The sequence below is a fragment of the Eleutherodactylus coqui genome, chromosome 12 (genome assembly GCF_035609145.1).
Source record: "Eleutherodactylus coqui strain aEleCoq1 chromosome 12, aEleCoq1.hap1, whole genome shotgun sequence".
Lineage (NCBI taxonomy): Eukaryota > Metazoa > Chordata > Amphibia > Anura > Eleutherodactylidae > Eleutherodactylus > Eleutherodactylus coqui.
This window is the reverse complement of record NC_089848.1, coordinates 41730296-41750542: the sequence shown is the minus strand read 5'-3', so window position 1 is coordinate 41750542 and position 20247 is coordinate 41730296. Positions and strand designations below refer to the sequence as shown.

General features: G+C 46.6%; 1 protein-coding gene across 1 annotated transcript in view; it reads right to left on the bottom strand.

Moving 5' to 3' along the window:
* The window catches only part of PIK3R4 (phosphoinositide-3-kinase regulatory subunit 4), a 49139-nt gene extending 35742 nt beyond the window's left edge, over positions 1-13397 (bottom strand). The window contains exons 1-6 of the mRNA XM_066585443.1: positions 13271-13397; positions 9558-10330; positions 5075-5208; positions 3312-3894; positions 2034-2168; positions 775-996 (exon numbers count right to left, since the gene is read on the bottom strand). Of these exons, the coding sequence (XP_066441540.1) occupies positions 775-996; positions 2034-2168; positions 3312-3894; positions 5075-5208; positions 9558-10287 (1804 nt within the window). The 5' untranslated portion in view covers positions 10288-10330; positions 13271-13397. The remainder of the gene's footprint in view (positions 1-774; positions 997-2033; positions 2169-3311; positions 3895-5074; positions 5209-9557; positions 10331-13270) is intronic.
* Positions 13398-20247: the final 6850 nt, after the last annotated feature.

The window sequence follows — 20247 nt, the reverse complement described above, 5'->3', positions numbered from 1 at the left end:
CGGCGATATCAGATATGTATTTTTATTTTATTATTTAGATTTTTTAATAACAGATATGGCAAAAGGGGGCGATTTAAACTTTTATAACTTTTTTTTTTACAATTAATAAAACTTTATTGATTTTTTTTTTTTTTTGATTTTTTTTTTAAAGTCCCCCTGGGGGACTACAACCAGCGATGCTTTGATCGCTCCTGCAGTATGACGTAATGCTATAGTATTACGTCATACTGCCATTTGATAGGCCGTCTGCTAAGGCAGCCCTGGGGCCTTTCAGAAGGCCCCCTGACTGCCATGACACTTGCACGGTTCCCCCGATCTCACCGCGGGTGGGCCGTACGGGACCCCCGAACATCGTTCGGGGGATTTAAATGCCGCTGTCAGAATTGACTGTGGCATTTAAAGGGTTAATGGCCACAATCGGCCGAACGGCCAATTGCAGCTATTGCTCGCGGGTGTCAGCTGTAATAAACAGCTGACGCCCGCGCTGTATGAGGAGAGGTCGCCCCGTGACCTCTCTTCATACATACCCCGGCGCTCCATGACGTACCCTTACGTCATGGGGAGGGAAGGGGTTAAACAAAAAAACAAAAACTAAAATTTTAAAAAAGTTGAAATAAAAAAAAAAACTGAAATAAGCAGTGCTCTCGTTTGGCTGCTGTAGGCAACTACTCCCCTTACGATCTGCATTAGTTTCTATACTTTATACTGCTTACCGTTCTGTTCTATTTTACATTCACTCATCTTTACAGTCACAGAGCAGCAGTGGCCACCTACCGACAATACTGTCAAAGAAAGCTCCTCGCAGATGCCAGTCATTCTTATCATTGAGGAAGGTGATCATATGAGACAGGAGGACATCATTAGCTTTTTGCCGGCCAAAGAACACACAGAGCCTCGTTATGCCGTTCTCCATCAAAGTCTGTTTCACTATGTTTTCTGGGTCGCTCAGTAACGTCACCACCTTCTGCTGGACCATCTCATGTAAGGCCTGCAGTTCTACACATACAGAAAGAGCAAAACAAACAACAGTCTTCACATTATACCGAGCCAAATGGCATCCTATTTAACAGTATTGTGCGGATATATCCTCAGCGCATCATCAAAATACATTACAAGAAACTCTGAGGGGACCTAGAGGAAAGGTCTGGAGCCGTCGATGGCATGAGGAGATTCATGTATGAAGAATAACTGGATCTTAGAATATGGAAGAATTTCCTGTTTTCTTACATGTTACAGGCAGTGGAAAAACTATTCCAACAGTATCTGTTTGCCCCTAATGTTTACATCATAAATGGATGACCCTTAATGCTACAGGTTGTACATTTACATCCTGGAGGTTAGGGTTTCGTATGGAGAGGGACCAGGGGCTCGATCCTTCTCCATACAATGCGGGTTTTCTTATAGCTGACACCCGCGCACAACAGCTCTGATAAGCAGCGCCACTGATCGGAGCTGTTAACACTCTAAATGCCGCCATCAATTCTGACAGCAGCATTTAAATGCCCTGATCGATGTTCGGGGGTTCCGCACTGCCTGCCACAATGAGATTGTGGGTTATCGTGTGGTTGCCATGGCACCCCGAAGCCTTCTATAAGGTGCTAGGGCTGCCATTGCAGATTACCTATCATGACATGCTTGTGGCGTGGCTTGATAGATTGCCTGTCAGATCGCACTCCAGTGGGCAACGCACATTCAAAATGTAGCTGGCCCCATGATCAGTATTGTCGCTGCGGGGAGATGCGGCAGGCAGTCACATGTTTTACTTACAGTGCCTACTGCTGAGAAAATGTATTATATGGTGTTCAAATATCAAACGGCCGACCACGTGATGCATTTACAATGGCTTTCTGTCCTGGATAATAGAAGGGGTCCCACACACAAGGTTTTCCACTAGAACGTATGTCCTCATTAGGCATATGAACAGAGGCTGCCCTTACTGGACAAACACTGTAAATCTCCCCTTACAAGCCAACTTTTGATCTAATAAGTACAGTTAAAGCTCACTTTACAACATTAGTCACACACAGACGCACCTGTGTCATAGTTCTCACTGGGATGCGACACCTCATCCAGTTCTTCGCTGCCTGGGTCGTTCTCCATGTTCAGGTTTTTCAGCTGCACCAGCTCTAGAAACCTCAGGGCCGTCTCAGCCAATAATGCGATGTTCTCTTTATTAGCAAAACAATAAAAAGATAATTTAGTAAAGAATTAAAGGGGTTGTCTCGCGAAAGCAAGTGGGGTTAAGTACTTGTGTATGGCCATATTAATGCACTTTGTAATATACATCGTGCATTAAATATGAGCCATACAGAAGTTATTCACTTACCTTCCCTGCGCTGGCGTCCCCGTCTCCATGGCTCCGTCTAATTTCGGTGTCTTCTTGCTTTTTTAGACGCGCTTGCGCAGATGGGTCTTCTCCCTTCGGCTCGGTAGCAGTGGCGTTTTGGCTCCGCCCCCTTGTACGCGTCACCGTGTAGCTCCGCCCCCGTCACATGTGCCGATTCCAGCCAATCAGGAGGCTGGAATCGGCACATGTGACAGGGGCGGAGCTACGCGATGACGCGTACAAGGGGGCAGAGCCAAAACGCCGCTCGTGCCGGACCGAGCCGAAGGGAAAAGATCCATCTGTGCAAGCGTGTCTAATCGGGCGATTAGACGCTGAAATTAGACGGCACCATGGAGACGGGGACGCTAGCAACGGAACAGGTAAGTGAATAACTTCTGTATGGCTCATAATTAATGCACAATGTACATTACAAAGTGCATTAATATGGCCATACAGAAGTGCTTAACCCCACTTGCTGCCGCGGGACAACCCCTTTAAACCTTACAATCAGAAAAATGGTCACAAATGATTACAAAGTCACCGAACGCACAGGAATAACAAGAAAATAACCAACCGTAGCGGGACGATCACTTGATGTACCACCCCATCAATACTAAAAGAAGCCGTGGAAGCAAAAAGTTTAACAAACCCCTGAAAAGTTCATATTAGCTGCCAAGCTTTGGTGACTGCAAACAAAGTCATTCGTAAGAAGAAGAGTGGCAGCGTAAATGGGTGCAAAGATAGGAAACTTTTTTTCTTCCATGCCAAAGTCAAACAGCTACATTTCGACCCTGTGGTTTCCTACTATCTTTGCACCCATTTATGCTGCCACTCTTCTTCTTTTGGGTCTGCTTTGGGAATGGTGGTTCAAGTTCCTGGGTGGCTGTCGCATTATTCCAGTCCTATCCAATTTGGGTTTAATGATGTGCTGGGTAGCCTTCTCTTCAATACTACTTGCAAACCAAGCAATGTCCCCCTCGCTCACCTGCATAAGCCAATCTAACTATAGTTGCCTCATCTTGAGCCAGATGTGCGATCCCAGGTAAAATGTATTCTGGATAAATGTTGATGTCATTCCTCGGCACCTCCTTGACCAAGGCCAGCACCTTCGTTAGTGTCCTCACGGCTTCCGCTTTCACTCTGGGCACAGAGTCGTTACTAAAGTGCAGTAAATACGGTGTGATGCGGTCAAGTAAAATCTCGACACTTAAGCGTGGGGCAAGATGAAGGATAAGCTCCAACGCTGCCAGCTTAGAATCACAGTACTTCAATGTCTGCAGACAGGAAGTGATCACTGAAACCAAGATGAGTAGGCCATTCTCCTTGGTCTCCCCTTCCGCCTTCTCACTCTGATCATCTCCGCATAGATTATGGATGATGTTGTCCAAATCCTTACGGATGACCAGGATACGTTCGTCTGCGGAATTGAAGGTTTCTTTAGCAAACTGGGCCATGTAGGGCTGCAGAAAGGTGTAGAATATTTCGGGGAAAGCATTGCCCCGTTGATGCTTTAAGTAGTCTTCAGCTGCCAATCGCTTTTCAGGCTCTCGGCGGATCATCTGTGTCACCTTTCAAAAACAGGAAAACTTTGTTATCATGATTTACTATAACATTTTCTAGTCTTGTGATTGTGTTATAGTTTTGAACAGTGAAAGAAAGTTTCACTGAGTGTTCAGCAAATTCTCCTCACTCCCCATTTGCACCCTGTTTCATGCTGTTTAGTTTAGATTTTCAGGCGGCCATCTCAACTTTTTTGCTGCCTTGCTGTTTGCAATCTACTTTCAGGCAAGGAAGGTGTAGAAAGCCAGCATTCTGCCAGTAGTTCACTGTCCTGTACTTCCTTTCCCTTACTTCCCATGCTGTATTGCTCTGCCTCCGGTCCAGCCAGCAGGAAGGCAATATCTGAATGCCTGCCTATGCTTTCCCAGGATGATTCAGACATTCTAGCCAAATAGTTAGTAAACCCAATATAATGTACACACGTGTGTACGGTAACAGCAGGACAGGCAGAGATTGTAAATATGAGAGTTGTATGGGTGCAGGGCAGTGAGCCTATGAAGATAACCCCACCCCACAGCCCCTCTGCCACATCTATTGTTCCAGTAACTACAGAAGCTCAATACCTAGCAACAGACAGTGGATTACAGAAGCGCTAGAAGAGAGACCCTTAGCGGTAGCCATTTTAAACTTGATTTACGGTGGTAAAACAACATTTTTAATAAAAGTATATTACAAGATTCACAAGACATACACAGACTATTACATGAGCATAACTTACCTGAAAACATAGTTCCCCATTAAAAACAAATAAGAAAAAAATCCCCGGTCTTGTGTTTGTCAGAAGTGACAGTACAAACATGCAAATATAAGAGCTGCTTCCCTAATATCAGCTCTTTATTTTAATATGTGAATCAATTTAACCCCTTCAAGAGCGAGGGAGTACATGAAAGTCCTCAGCTACCGGGAAAGGGTGTAGGGAACAGGCTCAAGAGCCAAACCCACTCCTTACCTGGTGGGTGTTAGCTGTATTAGACAACTGACACCCATTGACTATGGTCAATGTTGACTGCAGCATCCATGCCATTAGACGGCAGTGGAAGTCTGCTCTGTCGCCCCACCTGTGTCACGGTACAAAGGGTCATATTACCCACAGCAAAGTAAACTGGAAAAATGAGATGTAGAAGGCCTGCTACGAACAAGACCCTTTTCCGCCTTAACACTTGCGGCCCCTTATGCCCTAGTACTTACTAGCAGTCTGATAGAACCATCTTCAATCTTGCTCAGCACTTGATCTGGAGAGAACTGTCCTTTCTTATAAGCTAAAAGCTGCGACAGGTCAAACAATGGCACCCCTTCCGTGAACAGCTCTGCTATAACACAACCTGCCGAAAACAAAATATATATATATTACTGAATAGTAACTGTTCTCTGGCACCAAGTGTTACAGAGGGTGCTTGGTTAGAACTTCCAAATGGTTTAAAACAATGAAACAAACATTACTTACCAGTCACCTGACTCCTGCCGTCAGAGACCCGGAGGACTGCGGCGCTGGATCGCCCGGGCGGAGGACGGGTAGGCGCTGTTTGTTTTGTTGTTGTAAGTCATTTGGCTCTAATTTAAAAAGTAAGTTTGTAACTGAAAACCCCCTTTAAGGGCGAGTTCACACCGTGTGGAGAAACCGCAGAGGAAACGTTCCTCCTGTTCATGTGTAGAGGAAAAAAACGCTGCAGGTTGTCTGCTGTATCTGTACCATTAGCGCTCCTTCACACTGGCGATCGTGATATCAGCACGAGAAAATTACAGCGATATCGCATATGTGCTCATGTGAGGTTTGAGCGTCAATGTATTGCATATGGACAGCATTGAATACGCTACCCATAAAATACAACAGGGCCGCATGTGTGTCGGACGCGGAGAAATACAGAATGCTGCGTTCCATTTCACACAATATATACAGATCAATAAAAATGGATAAATGAAAATCAATGTGCTTTCATCGACTCCATTCGCAGTGTATTACATGGATGTACATCGCAATAGATAGTGATGAGAATGAGCCCCAAAGCTGGTGACAGACAGGTGTATTCCACCCACATTTATGCATCTGTAATATGGACTTCACCAAAGATCTCTTGACCCCAACTACGATCATCATAGATTCCCATGATGCTGGGATGTAGTTCCGGTCAGGAGACTCGCTGTCGGGCCGGGACACTCATCCGTATTACAGACACATCATATATGCAGCTAGAATACACTGGTCTGTCACCGGCCTTATACAAACATATCACAAGTCGTCGTTAAAAGGATTTTTTTATTGCTTGCGGAAGTTCGCGGATTGCGTTTTTTTCCACGCAGATCATATGTGTGGAAAAAAATCTGCAACCCAGCCCCCCTAAGGCCTCATGTCACGGCATTAAACTGATTTACAAAATCCACACAGGTCTCCCACGTGTGCGATCCGCGCCCATAGGCAATCATTGAACACCTGCAGGCAATTAAATACCTGCGGATGTCATTTTTCCCCGGCATGCGGATCGCACGCATGGGAAAACAACCGCAGCATGCTTCATTTTTATGCGGATTCTACTGAAGCCAATGGAAGCCGTCCGGATCCGCGGTACACATGCAGCTGTCATTGCGTCCGGGCTGCAGACTGCGTAAAAGCAGGAGTTTAAAAGACACGGCGCATGCTCGTGGCACGTCACCAGCGTCCCGAGCGCATCCGCTGGGCAGAAAAAAGAAGATCCAGCCTGCATGGAGCACAGCCCTGCAGCGTCTGGACAGGTGAGTATAATGTATTTTCTGGCCTCATGTCTGCCGGCCTGGTGGAATCTGCTGCAGGATTCTGCATGTCCGTGGACATCCGTGTTCTTCTGTTTTTTTTAGTTTCTCTTCTCCAAAAACAGAGCAAAGAAACAGAAACCCTGAAGTGACCCCAACACAGGTGTGAAAGCAGCTGAATATATTTCTATAATCTTAGGCTGCGTTCACACAGGGCGGATTTGCCGCAGTTTTGCTGCGGTTTTTCCGCAGAAGAACTGCTTTTGCGGCAAAACCGCTTCAAAGGTTAATTTGGGCTTGCGGATTTTTCCGCAGCGCTTTTTTACTTTTTGACGCGTATTTGGCTGCGTCCATAGAGGTCTATGGACAAAAAAGCGCTGCGGAGAAGACAATAGAATGGACATGCTGCATCTTTTAAAACCGCGCCGCAGTTGCATTTCCGTACTGCGGCTGTGCGGAAAAAATCCGCCCTGTGAGAACAGGTTTTTGGCAAATCTCATTTGTGCTGCATTGCACTGCAAACGCAGCGGTTTTGCCGCAGTGCGGATATGCAACAGCAATCCACGGCAAAACCGCAGCAAATCCGCCCTGTGTGAACCCAGGCTTAAAGATACAAGAAGCTGAGAAGACATAGCGGATAACTGTAGATATTCCATGTGATTGATCCAGGAGTATAACCCATTATGAAGGCACTTCTTAAGCCAGGAAATTGCCATCTAGCCCATAGCAGAAATAATGCAGAACAGGTTCATGCCAATTCTGTATGTGCAGCTCCTTAACCCCTTTGTGACCAATGCCTTTGATGCCTAAGGCTATGTTCACACGGGACGGGTACGCTGCAGTATGACTGCTGCTGAATTTCCGGCGTACAATCCGCAGCGTTTTGAAATGTCAGCTAAATGAATGAGTTTTACTGATTTTTCGTCTACAATGAGGGGAAAATATTTGCTACGTAATTGTGCCACGGATTATAATGATGCAGAAAAGCAGCATATACCGCAGAAGAAGTTAAAAAAGGTTAAAAGAAAATAAAATAAAACCGTCAAGTGTTTCCGTGAGCGTTGTTTGCCTTGTGGGTTTAGTGCGGATTCGCATGTTAACTACCATCGTTCCTCCAATTACAAAGTTTGGTAAAAGTAAACATAAAGAAAGTAAAAAAAAAAAAAAACGCACCAATAGCCGAGAAAACGCCATAAAATACGCAACAAAACAGCAATTTTGTTTTAGCATATCTCAGGATAGTTTATCAACTGCCCCGCGGAAATTCCATAGGAGACACTCAGAGCGTCAGTCCCGTGTGAAGGTAGGCAAGGCTCACACGAGCGGATTTTCATTGCGCATTCCGCACGCATAATACGTGGTGAATGAAGTCAATGAAAGTCCATTGATTTTCATTCACACTTATATTCATTCTGTATAAAACACGTATAAAAAAAAATAACGCAGCATGTTTTGTTTTACTACGTATTACGCGCGATGGAGCCCTATTGTTCTCTAGGGATGCATAATAAGCGCTGTCCATCCGCAATTACATTGTGTATGTGCAGCGATAATACACAACGTCGCTAAGCGATAGAGCGGGTTATTAAATAAAAACATGAGGTAAGTCGTCACGCACAATCAAAAAAGAAAACTGCTGCAATACGCCGGCTCACACAGTGATGACGCGCTGCGCTGGACGGGCAGCCTTTTACCACGCACTCGGGCGAGCCCGGCCTCAATGTCTGCATCAACATTTCATACTTTCTAAACAATACATTGTTAAGGATTCATATTTTTTATTTGGTGGCTAATTTAACATCTTTTGTGGCTTAGATTGGGTCTTCTTATGGTAATAGAATTTTACGTTTTATATAGAGAAAAAAAATTTGCAAAAATAGTATAAAATTCACATTTTCTTCATGTTTCCTATTTCCAGTTCAGTATAATGAATTTGAAAAAAAAAAAATTCTCCCTTCTGTGTTCTCCGATTCACTTATTGCTGAAGTACCCGGGAACAATGGCTCCTGTATTTATCTATTGGCATCTCCTGCTATTGGCTGGTAATTCGGCTTGGTTTGACCGCTATGTGTATCACTTTTCATTGCGGAGAGCTGATCATTACAGCTTCCTGTCATTTCACACTGGCGATCGCGATATCGTTTTTAACATTAGAAAGCCCTATTGACACTTGCATTAAAAAAACGCAGCGGTATCGCGGTCGCCAATGTGTAGAACCCTTAGGGTTGAACCAAGTCCCAGCCCAATCTGTTATGGCCTGCTGTCCACGGGCGGATTTGCATTGCGAAATCCGGAGCGGGCATCAGCCTCTGGATTTTGCAGCAAATCCAGCCCATAGCATGCTAGGGAAAAATGCGATTTCTTGCCTACGAGCGGCAATCAAGTGCGATTTTCTGCTCACGGGAAAAAAATAAATAAATCACAGCATTCTGTGATTTGCCAGGGGCTACGCACGGCCGGCTTCCATTGAAGTCAATAGAAGCCGTCCGTGCCGTAGCCATTCTGCAAACATCATTGCAGAATGGCTGCAAGGGGCCGCGTCATTGCTATGGCAATGGCGCGGCCTCCTCTCAACTGCGCATGCGCTGGCTGGCACATTCATAGCAGAGGAGGCCATGTCATCGCCATAGCAACGGAGTGGCATCCCCTGTACTGCGCCTGTGCCACCCGGCATATTGGCAGCACAGGAGAAGACGCCGCACAGGTAAGCAGGCCTGGCACCGGGTCGAATTCCGCTGTGGCAATCCCGCATTCGGGGTCCGACCCGCCCATGGACAGGAGGCCTTACTGGCAGAGCGCGATACAGTGAGACATGCCACTAGAGGGGAGGACTTATATATACGCCCTAGCTGTACGGTGCATCAACAATTAGGACGTACATATACAGATGGTGGACCCGGAGGGGTTAAATGTTAAAAGGGGAAATCTTTAGGATTACGAACAATACCTGCAGAGAAGATATCCATCGCCCGCTTAAGATCCCCTCGTGTTCGCTGGTTGTTATTAGTCAGATCCACCAGTGGTGTGGATGGATCCTTGATGGCCTCCAATTCCGTGGAAAAAGTGCTACCATCTACGAATCGTTCCGGCGCTATGTAACAAGTTCTTCTTCGTGAAGTATCAAAGAAATAGTTGAAATCTGCCGGGTTATCTTCCGGTAGGTAGGTTGGCTTGAAACTTGCAAAGTCCGTAAGAAGAACCCAATTCCAGCTGCTCACCATGACATTTTCTGTCTTGATATCCCCATGGCAGACCCCGGACTTGTGCGCCTGATCGACCGCCGTCAGGATCTGAAACGCAATCCACCGTTTCTCAATATTGTTGAGGAAAGGGCGAGTGCTGATCCGATCGTACAGGTTATCTCGCACATACTGTCTGAACAGCAGAGCTGCCTTCTCATTCAGGGTAAACTTCTGAAAAGGGAGACAGTTCTGCGAAGAGCAGAGGCGGATCTTTAACTCTTCAAGTTCCTGCTTATAGTTGGTTAACGGCAGAGATGGGTCCTGTATGGCAAAGACCTTGACCACAACTAAGCCTTCTCGATGCTTGGCTCTAGCAACCTTGAAGAAGCGAGTGCTTCCCAGACTCTTGTCATACTCAAAGTCATGAATGTCCGAGAAATAGCTGTCCACCGACAGGATCTGAGACGGAGCTATGCCTGCTAGCTGGTTCCCCATGATCCAAGAACGTGGGCTTCCTCCAAAGCCAATAGGCAAATTGCTAGAACACAAAAAGGAAACAAAAAAGTTACTTTAAAGGTGGCTGTGTTGACTTTTTGACTCAAAGTATCAAAAAAGCGTCATAGTACGGCAAAGCGTCATAGTACGGCAAAGCGTCATAGTACGGCAAAGCGTCATAGTACGGCAAAGCGTCATAGTACGGCAAAGCGTCAAAGTACGGCAAAGCGTCATAGTACGGCAAAGCGTCATAGTACGGCAAAGCGTCATAGTACGGCAAAGCGTCATAGTACGGCAAAGCGTCATAGTACGGCAAAGCGTCATAGTACGGCAAAGCGTCATAGTACGGCAAAGCGTCAAAGTACCCCAGATCTTAGGGCTTGTTCACATCAGTGCTATGGATTTCCATTTTTCTGCTCCGTTCAAGCAGGAAAATAGCAACTCTTGACCCAACAGAACTGTCATATGACAGACCTGAATGCCACCGAATGGACCCCGTTAACTATTATGGGGTGCATTCAGTTTCCAGATTCAACAGGACAAACTAATGCTGCTCTTTGCTGTACTGGTTTTTAGTGGGAATGAGCGGAAGAAGCTCCCAACCGGAGCGCCAACATTCTTAGATCTGTGAGGCTTCAAGTCCTATGGTAGGACCAGTAGATGGTATGAATGGTCTGGATGGGGCATCGGAAGTGGCAGAATTGGGAAGCAATAAGATCCGGCTGTTCCTGCAGTCAGGAATCTCCTTTAGCTGTTGGCACAAGGAGAGAGAAACCAAGAGACCAAGAATGGAATCCCCAACAATCCTGCACACTTTGTGCGACATTTATCCAAGACCGCTGCTTTATACGCCAATCTTACACCAGTGTTAGCAGAGTAAGGCGCAATGTTCACGAGCGGATTCAAAAAAAACTGTGCTGTGCATGTCAGATGGCAAGCCGTGAGGACCGAGCACAGTACAGCGAACATGGAAGTAGCGGGGTCTGCGTGGACGCTGCAGCCTGCATGTCACAGGTACGCAGGGCTCACTCGCTGCGGGCACGGGCAGATTCCATGCAGGGAATCCGCTCCACCCATGAACATAAGGCCTAAGATGTGCAAGCCTCTTATTCATTTTGGCGCATCCTATGCCGGCCATACACCACTTAGGGAGATCTACAGTAGATCCCACCTGCCCAAGATTTGCGCCAGTTTGTAGTGTAGGTTATATTGCCTCTGGCATGCTGAGGCGGCCGCGCCACCTCCCACCCACTTCTATCCAAAGTAGCAAGGGCGGCGTAAACTCTGGCATTATACAACCACTGAACCCGTCACCGGAACGAGCGCCAAAAACTAAGTTGTGGCGTTCATACGGCAGGTTCCCGGGAGGCCGAGGAGGGACTTATTAGGAACCCAGACGGGATAGATTAACCGCGGAATCTCCATGCGAACGCCTGCATGGAAATTTTGCAGCATTTACAGTAGCAGCAAAGTGGGTGAGAGTTTGAAAACCTCGTCCAGAAGCTGCAGAAATAACCCACACAAAACCCGTGCGGAAACTGACATGTGGTGCGGAATTCAATTCCGCAGCATGTCAATTGTATCGCCGTCTCCGCTGCGCAATTCACCTCTTCCAATGAGGGGGTGAATGCCGCTCAGAAATATGTGATAAAACCCGTACCGAATGGCGCAGATATGAGGCAGGCGTTCTGCTGCAAGTCAGCGCCCGTATGGATTTCCCCCAGGGGCCGGGCTCACATGGCCATAATTCGCAGCATATGCTGCGATTTTGTTTTTGCGCAATTTGTGTCAGCAGCGCAATGTAAGTGAATGGCTGATTGTTAGTGCGTATTACATTACGGATAGTACGTGATTCGCATACGGCTGTGTGAGCCCGGCCTTATACCAGCCTGGCTCCGCGATCCGGCCATGTCACCCCTAAAGTCAGCGCCGCACAGCAAGCAGTGGGCATACGTGCTGCCAGCGGTCGGCGTGCTAGCGGTTGTACTACTATAGGATGGGTTTGTTATAGGATTATTCTTGAAGGGGTTGTTCAGCTGTAAACTACTGATGGGCTAACCTCAGGACAGGTCATCCCTAGCTGCTTTGCGGGGGTCCGCCCCTCGGGACCCCCAACCATCAGCTGATCACCGGCTGGAAGCAGTCAGCGCGCTCTATACCGCAGCAGCCCATTTGGTACTACAGGCCCTGGTGTACTAAATCCAATGGGAGCTGTCCCTGCAGTACCCACCCCGGTCGCTACAGTATGGACAGCGCTGTCCACACAGAGCCGGCTGGCGATCAGCTGGTTGCTGGGCGGTCCCCATCCAATCAGAGGACAGGCCACCAGTAGTTTACAACTCAACAACCCCTTTAGGGCGGCTTCACAAGACCGTACGTGCAAATACACTCATCTCAGCGTATTTACACATAAATGAGGGTGATTTACACGAGTCTGCCCGTTGTACTGCAGGTTTTGCGCACACAGGACCAATTCGCACACAACACCCCCCTTACGTGAATTGGAAGACTATTTAGCCGAATGGCGTCCCGATGTGGGGTCTTCCCACGGTTTTGCACATCGCCTTTAGTATTTACGGACCTCCTAAAGACGTCTACGGAGGACTTTTCTGTGCAAAACGCAGGCAAAGAGCAGGACCTACTTTTTTTGCGCGTGAAATGCGTCATGGCCTCTGCCTAACCCTGTATGAAGCTGCAGCGTCAGAGCGGTGAGCGCGAATAGTTGTCATGACGATGCGCCCAGAATGAGACGGGCATTCAATATCAGCGCGATATCTCCCAGCGGATCATCCGCATCACTGGGGGTCATTATGGCTCGGGTGACATCCTTGTCAGGACCTCCAGACCTGATACAGCCGGGTGTAGTGAGAGGGGCAGCTGCCATGAGGAAATCACTAGAGCATGCTGGGACTTGTAGTCCCCCAGCCGCTGTCACGTGACCGGTGTGGTTACTGGTGAGGGCCGTGCAGACATGAGGTTATACCTTACGTTACACCGGGCGCAGCGCCGTCCACCTGGGGAACAGAGGAGCCGGATACACAGCAGCCCCTCACAACACCTCCATCACTGCGGATGTCAGCGCCCACTTCCTGAGCGACAGCCAATCCGCGCCGTGCGTCAGAGTGACCAATCAGAACGCGTGCTGGGAGGGGAGCGGGTCAGCTGCTGTGGAGGCTGCTGACCGGGGAGGCGCATGCGCACATGAAGGGGGCCGCTGGGTCTGTCAGAGCCGTTTCCAGGCACTGAAGGAATTCGTTGCCATGGTGACCAGTACTTGTACTGTCTGTGACAACCAGGCATCATCTTCTCCTTTTCCAGTGATGTCATAAAAAAAATACGGGGCGTGACCTATTTTGGTGCACATTTGCGCTGTGCGTACACGTACAAAATATATCTGCTTTTTTTTTTGGTTTGGGCAAACATGGTGTATTTGCGCACACAAATACAGGCCAGAGCAGGTGAAATACAAGGACAGACACGCATTACGGTCTTGAAAACATGCAGCATATTTGCAAGATCGAAACGCGCTTACGCCCATGTGAACGAGCCTAAAGGCTCATTTGCGTGAGCGTACATATACACCGCATATCGCGCTGTGAATAGAACCCATTGATTTCACGAGATCGTGTGAAAAAATACACAACTGTAAAAATTGTCATAGTAAGGGCTCGTTGACGCAAGCGCATATCAGGCGAGCAAATCCGCCACATGTTTGTGCGACCGGAATGTGCTTTTGCCGTGTCCTTTGGCCTGTTTTTGTGTGCGTAAATGCACTTCGTGTTTGCGCACACAAATATGCGCTAAATCACATTGATTTTGTGTGTACATATGCAGCGAATACTCAAGGTTTCTGCGTATTTCGGGCGCACTCATGTACTTATGGAAGCCCACTGATTTTTATGTGCACTAAAAGAGGTCGTATCTCTTATTTTTGTATACGTTTGCGCGTTGCGTGAAAAATACTCTAATGGGAACAAGAAAACCCGCTGATACGCTGCACATTTATACACAAAATCAGTGGGATTTAAAGGGGTTGTCCCGCGGCAGCAAGTGGGTCTATACACTTCTGTATGGCCATATTAATGCACTTTGTAATGTACATTGTGCATTAATTATGAGCCATACAGAAGTTATAAAAAGTTTTTTACTTACCTGCTCCGTTGCTGGCGTCCTCGTCTCCATGGTGCCGACTAATTTTCGCCCTCCGATGGCCAAATTAGCTGCGCTTGCGCAGTCCTGGTCTTCTGCTCTCTTCAATGGAGCCGCTCGTGCAGAATGCAGGCTCCGTGTAGCTCCGCCCCGTCACGTGCCGATTCCAGCCAATCAGGAGGCTGGAATCGGCAATGGACCGCACAGAAGAGCTGCGGTCCACGGAGGAAGAGGATTCCGGCGGCCATCTTCACAGGTAAGTATAGAAGTCACCGGAGCGCGGGGATTAAGGTAAGCGCTCCAGTAAGCTTTCTGTACGTCCCTGCATCGGGGTTGTCTCGCGCCGAACGGGGGGGGGAGTTGAAAAAAAAAATAACCCGTTTCGGCGCGGGACAACCCCTTTAAGCGTTTTTTATATGCATGTAAATATGCTGCGTATTTGCGCACGTAAAAAGACTGCCGTATACGCTACGTATTTATGTACAGGAATATGCGTACACCCGTGGGGACGAGTTCACACAAGCGTATTTGCACCAAGTAATACACAGAAAACAGAGCCCATTGCTTTCAATGGCTTCGTTCACTTGTGCGTATTTATCACGCGATCTCATTAAAAAATCAGTAGCATGTTCTATTTTGCAGGGTATTCCGCACAACAATGGGCCATTAACGGAAATCGGTGGGCGCAAATTTGCAGTGACTACAGGCAACCTGCGTATCTCCGCAGCATATCAATGGGCCAGTCTGGGTTCTTTTTTGTGAGCGCAAATACGCGGAGTATTTACGTACACGAAAACACACTAAAATGGGCATAAGTGATTTCCAGTCATGTAAGGGCGCAGCGGTCGCTTGGTACATTAACACGGGCCTACGTGTGTTTTGGTCCAGGAATACGCAGTGTTGCCTTCTATGAAAACGCTGTTGCTTTACGTTTTTCTGCAGGCTTGTTACTCACGTAAATACGCACGGGTTTCTGTCATCCTGCTTCGTTTCTGGAAGATTGATTTCGATGTGGTTTCGAAAAATCTGAAAGACTTCAGTTTGCGTCGGTTCTATCAGCAAAATAGCGCAGTCTGCAGCGTTATTTTCCCATCCAAAAAAAAGTAAACCTGACAGATTGGTGGCCATTTTTTTGAAACCCCATTAATATCAACGAGGAAAAATACGGATCAGTTTTTTCTATTTTATTTCAGTTTCTCGGAGCAGAGAGACGGCAACCCTGAATTGAGCGCAACAGCGGCCTTATAACTTTATGCTTCTTGTTACATCGGCCCCAAATCCTGATATGTTTTTTTTTACTTTTCTTTGTCATAAAAATGTTATACGGAAAAAAATTGTTTTATTGTCACCGTATTCTGAAAACCATAACTTTTTCATTTTTCTATCACCATAAGGGTGCATTCAGACGACCGTATATCGGCCGGGTTTTCACGCCCAGCCGATGTACGGCGTCTCTCTCTGCAGAGGGAGGAGGCTGGAAGAGCCAGGAGCAGTGCTCTGAGCTCACGCCCCCTCTCTGCCTTCTCTCCACCCCCTCTTCGCCCCTCTGTACTATTTGCAATGAGAGGAGGCGGAATGGGGGCGGGGCTACATTCTGGGAATTAGCTCCGCCCCATCCCACCTCTCCTCATTGAAAATAGTGCAGGGGGGTGGAGAGGGGGCAGAGAGGGGGTGGAAGCTCAGTGCACTGCTCCCGGCTCTTCCAGCCTCCTTCCCCTGCAGAGAGAGATTCCGTATACAAAACCCAGCCGATACACGGTCGTGTGAATGCACCCTAAGGCCCAGTGTCCGCGGGCGGATTTGATTTGCAGAATCGACAATTCAACCCGTCCATAGGAAAGGGAGACCTGCACAGAAATAGAGCATGCCACAATTTGTTTTCCACGTGTGTTTTTACGCGAAGAAATCGCAGCTTTGTGCATATATAATTCATTTGCACTTGAAACATGCCAGTCAGGGATGAGCAGAACTTAATTAGTCAGGTGACAAGGAATGTGAAAGTTTTATGGTCTCTAAATTGATGTTAGGGGGTCACCACCCAGCCAATGTGTTACCTCTGCTCTGGGTTTCTCATCTCTCATAATGTCCACTGATGCAAAAACAACCCTCCGAGATTCATTCTGTTTTTGATAGTATCAAAGGTGGTTATAAACTCCTATTCCCAAATTCTTCTGTGATGTTGGGACTTAAAATTGCCTTTAAGTATAATAACTTTTGTATGTTGTATCCTTGACTAGAAAAATGCTCCGCCACGGGTAATTCTGTCTTTGTGTAATCGTGTGGCGGTGCGATCTCATCCTGGCTCTCAGTTTTTGTCCTGTTTCCACAACGTAATGGCCCCCAACGGGTCATTTACTGCATAGGATCACCTGCTGACATGTACGGACCGCGGACAGGACACAAAGCCCCAACGCACAGCAGGACTATAAGATCCCGGGGGCAGTCCCATGTTCCACATTCGATGTTGTGTATCTGATTGTGTGCAGTGAATGTCAAGGGATTTTCCAGGACTGAACTACTGATCACCTGTCTTCAGGATAGGTCATCAATAGTTAATCAGCAAGGGTTCCGCACCTGAGACTAGAGATGATGTGCTGTCAGAAACTCACAGCTCTGTACACATGCACCAGGATGATATTACAGGCACAGTTCTGATTCAGGTGACCTGAGGATAGATCATCACTAGTTCAGTCCTGGAAAACCAGAAGGAAAGTTTTATATCATTCCTGTGTTTGCAACCAAAAATTGTGTGACTTTAGCTTTAACCCCTCAATGCTACAGGATGTACAGTTACGTCCTCCAGTGTCAGAGATTATATGGAGGTTGATTGGGGGTCGATCCCGCTTTATACAATGCAGGTACAGGAAGTTTCTTAGCGCTCCGATAAGCCGCAATGTATGGGGGTTGCACACTGCCCCCCACAATGAGATCCTGGGTTGCCGTGCGGTTGCCATGGCAGCCGGGGGCCTTCTGAAAGGCCTGTCAGATCATCAAAGTATAATGCACTCTGCAGGAGCAATCAAACTATCGCAAGTTCTTGTCCCTTATAGCCACTAAAAGAAATGTGAAAAATAGTTTTTAAAAGATTTATTAAGTAAAAAAAAAAGTAATAAAGGTTTAAAAAAAAAAACTTTTGCCATACTTATAATGAAAGAATCTAAATAATAAAACGAAAAAAACATATTTGGTATTGCTGTGTCTGTAAAAGTCTGATCTATCAAAGTAAGGCATTATATACCCCGTACGGTGAATGTCGTCAAAGAAAAAAAATAACGCCATAATTGCGCTCTTTTGGTTACTCTGAGAGACACTCTTGAGGCTCTAAGATCATATGTAGAGATGAGCGAGCATACTCGCTAAGGGCAATTACTCGAGCGAGCATTGTCCTTAGCGAGTACCTGCCCGCTCGGAAGAAAAGATTTGGGTGCCAGCGGGGGGCAAAGAGCGGTGGGAGGGAATGGACGGGAGATCTCTCTCCCTCTCTCCCCCCCCCCCCCCCCCCCCCCCCGCTCACCCCTGCTCACTCCCGCAACTCACCGCTCACCAGCACCGGCACCCGAATCTTTGGTATTCGCTAAGAATAATACTCGCTCAAGTAGTTGCCCTTAGCGAGTATGCTCGCTCATCTCTAATCATATGTAATAAAAAGCGATCAAAAATTTGTATGCACTCCAATATGGTACCTATAGCAACTTGAGGATGTCACACAGAAATGAGCCCTTGCACAACTATATTGACAGAAAAACAAAAAAATTATGGCTGTCAGAGGATGGTGACAGAAAATAATTTTAAAAAATTTAATAACTGGAAAAAACTACAAGTACTACAGCAAAAAAAAAAAAAAAAATAGATTTGGTATCATAGTAATCATACTGACCCATAGAATAAAGATATCAGGTCATTTTTGTTGCACTGTGTACACCATAGAAACAAGAAGCACCGAAAGATGGCAGAATTCAGTTTTTTTTCCCCATTTCATTCCTCATTACAATTTTTTAAAAGTTTTTCAGTACATTATATGGTACATTATATGATACCATTGAAAAATACAACTCGGCTCGCAAAGAACAAGTCCTCAGACATCTATGTCGATGGTTAAAGTAAAGCGTTATGATATTTTAAAAAGGGGGGAGGAAAAAACAAAAATCGAAAAAAGGTACATGTTCTTAAGGGGTTAAAGTCACGTACTACTGACTAGTTGCGGAACAAACATTTGATTAATTATCACTGGTGTTGGAGTAATCACTTAATTTAGATGATACTCAAGGGGTATAGTCGCCTTATCAATCAGGTATGCCTAATTATTATTCGATGCATAGGAGAAGAAAACAATGAGAAACACCCAAGTGATGTTTCCAAGCTCTTCTTCTGAAGCACACTTAATAAGTACATCTAAGGGCTCCTTCACACAGGCGCTACGATTTTCGTCCGCCTGCGTTGCAGCCACATTGTGGCCCAAAAATCACATGGACAAGAGGCAGCTGTGGCCAAGTCGCGGCTGCATCTCCCATTTTAATGACACAGCTATATACGCCGCAGCTCGGAATACCATCCGGTGGGGGGAGAGAGTTTAGCTCTGCTTAACTCCCTCCCTTTTCTTCACCCCTTGTCAATGCTTCAGATGATTGCGATTTTCGGAGCCCTTATATAGTATAGTTAGTACTGTCTGGAGCTGATCACAAGCTCTGCTCACCCCCTCAGCATCCAATCACAATATAATAAGCATTTCACAGTGAATCACAGTAAGGTTATGGTGTGTGCACATTAATATCATTTCATAGAGAATTTCCTATCAGTGGTTTAACATAAAATAAAGTGAGAAAATGCAGCCTTAAAAGGGAACATCTAGGCCAGTGATGACGAATCTTTTAGAGACCGAGTGCCCAAACTGCAACCCCAAACCCACTTATTTATCGCAAAGCGCCAACACGTCAGGGGGCGGGGCTTATCACAAAATATGATTTTACCCGTTATTCTAAAAAGGACAAGGCCGCTTCAAAATAGACAGGGTGCAGATTTTGACTGCTTTTTGGATGCAGAAATACTGCAGAATGTCCTCAGCGGAAATTTTTGTGGAAAATTCTTCAGCATTTCCGCATCCAAAAAGCAGTCAAAATCTGCACACTGTCTGTTTTGAAGCAGCCTTGCCCATTTTCACCACATGTAAACATACCCCAGCGATAATAGCGACCCCCTCCAGCAGCCCCAGCGGTAATAGTGCCCCCACTAGCGGTAATAGTGACCCCCCCCCCACAGCGCCCCCCAGTAGTAATGGTGAGGCCCCCAGTATAATAGTGACACCACACAGCAGCCCCCAGTATAATAGTGACACCGCACAGCAGCCCTCTGTATAATAGTCAGCAAGTTTTGAGTAAAAAACGTTTGCGCTCGTGGAAAATGCAAGTAGATAACCCAGAATAGAGACGTCAATCTGATGTAAATGGGAAAGAAAAATGGCACTTACTCAGGAGAAGGGGGTGTATAGTACAAGAAGCCCCCTCCTTGAAGTGCTGACTCCTCTATGTCCTCCCAATCGCGGATATTACTGCGGCAGGCGGATTAGATTTTCAATTTTATTGTAAAATAAAGTTTACAGGCAACGCGTTTCGGTGCAGCAAGCACCTTTCTCAAGCCAATACATCGACATGTTGTGTCATCAGGGGGAGGGGTTAGTAGTGATTGGTCGGGTAGGTCACAAGGTTTTACTGATGACGTGGTCGCGCAACGTGGTATCCCTCCCCCTGATGACACAACATGACGACGCCATCAACTCCTCCCACAAGATGGCGCTGCACATAAAACGAAAGTGAT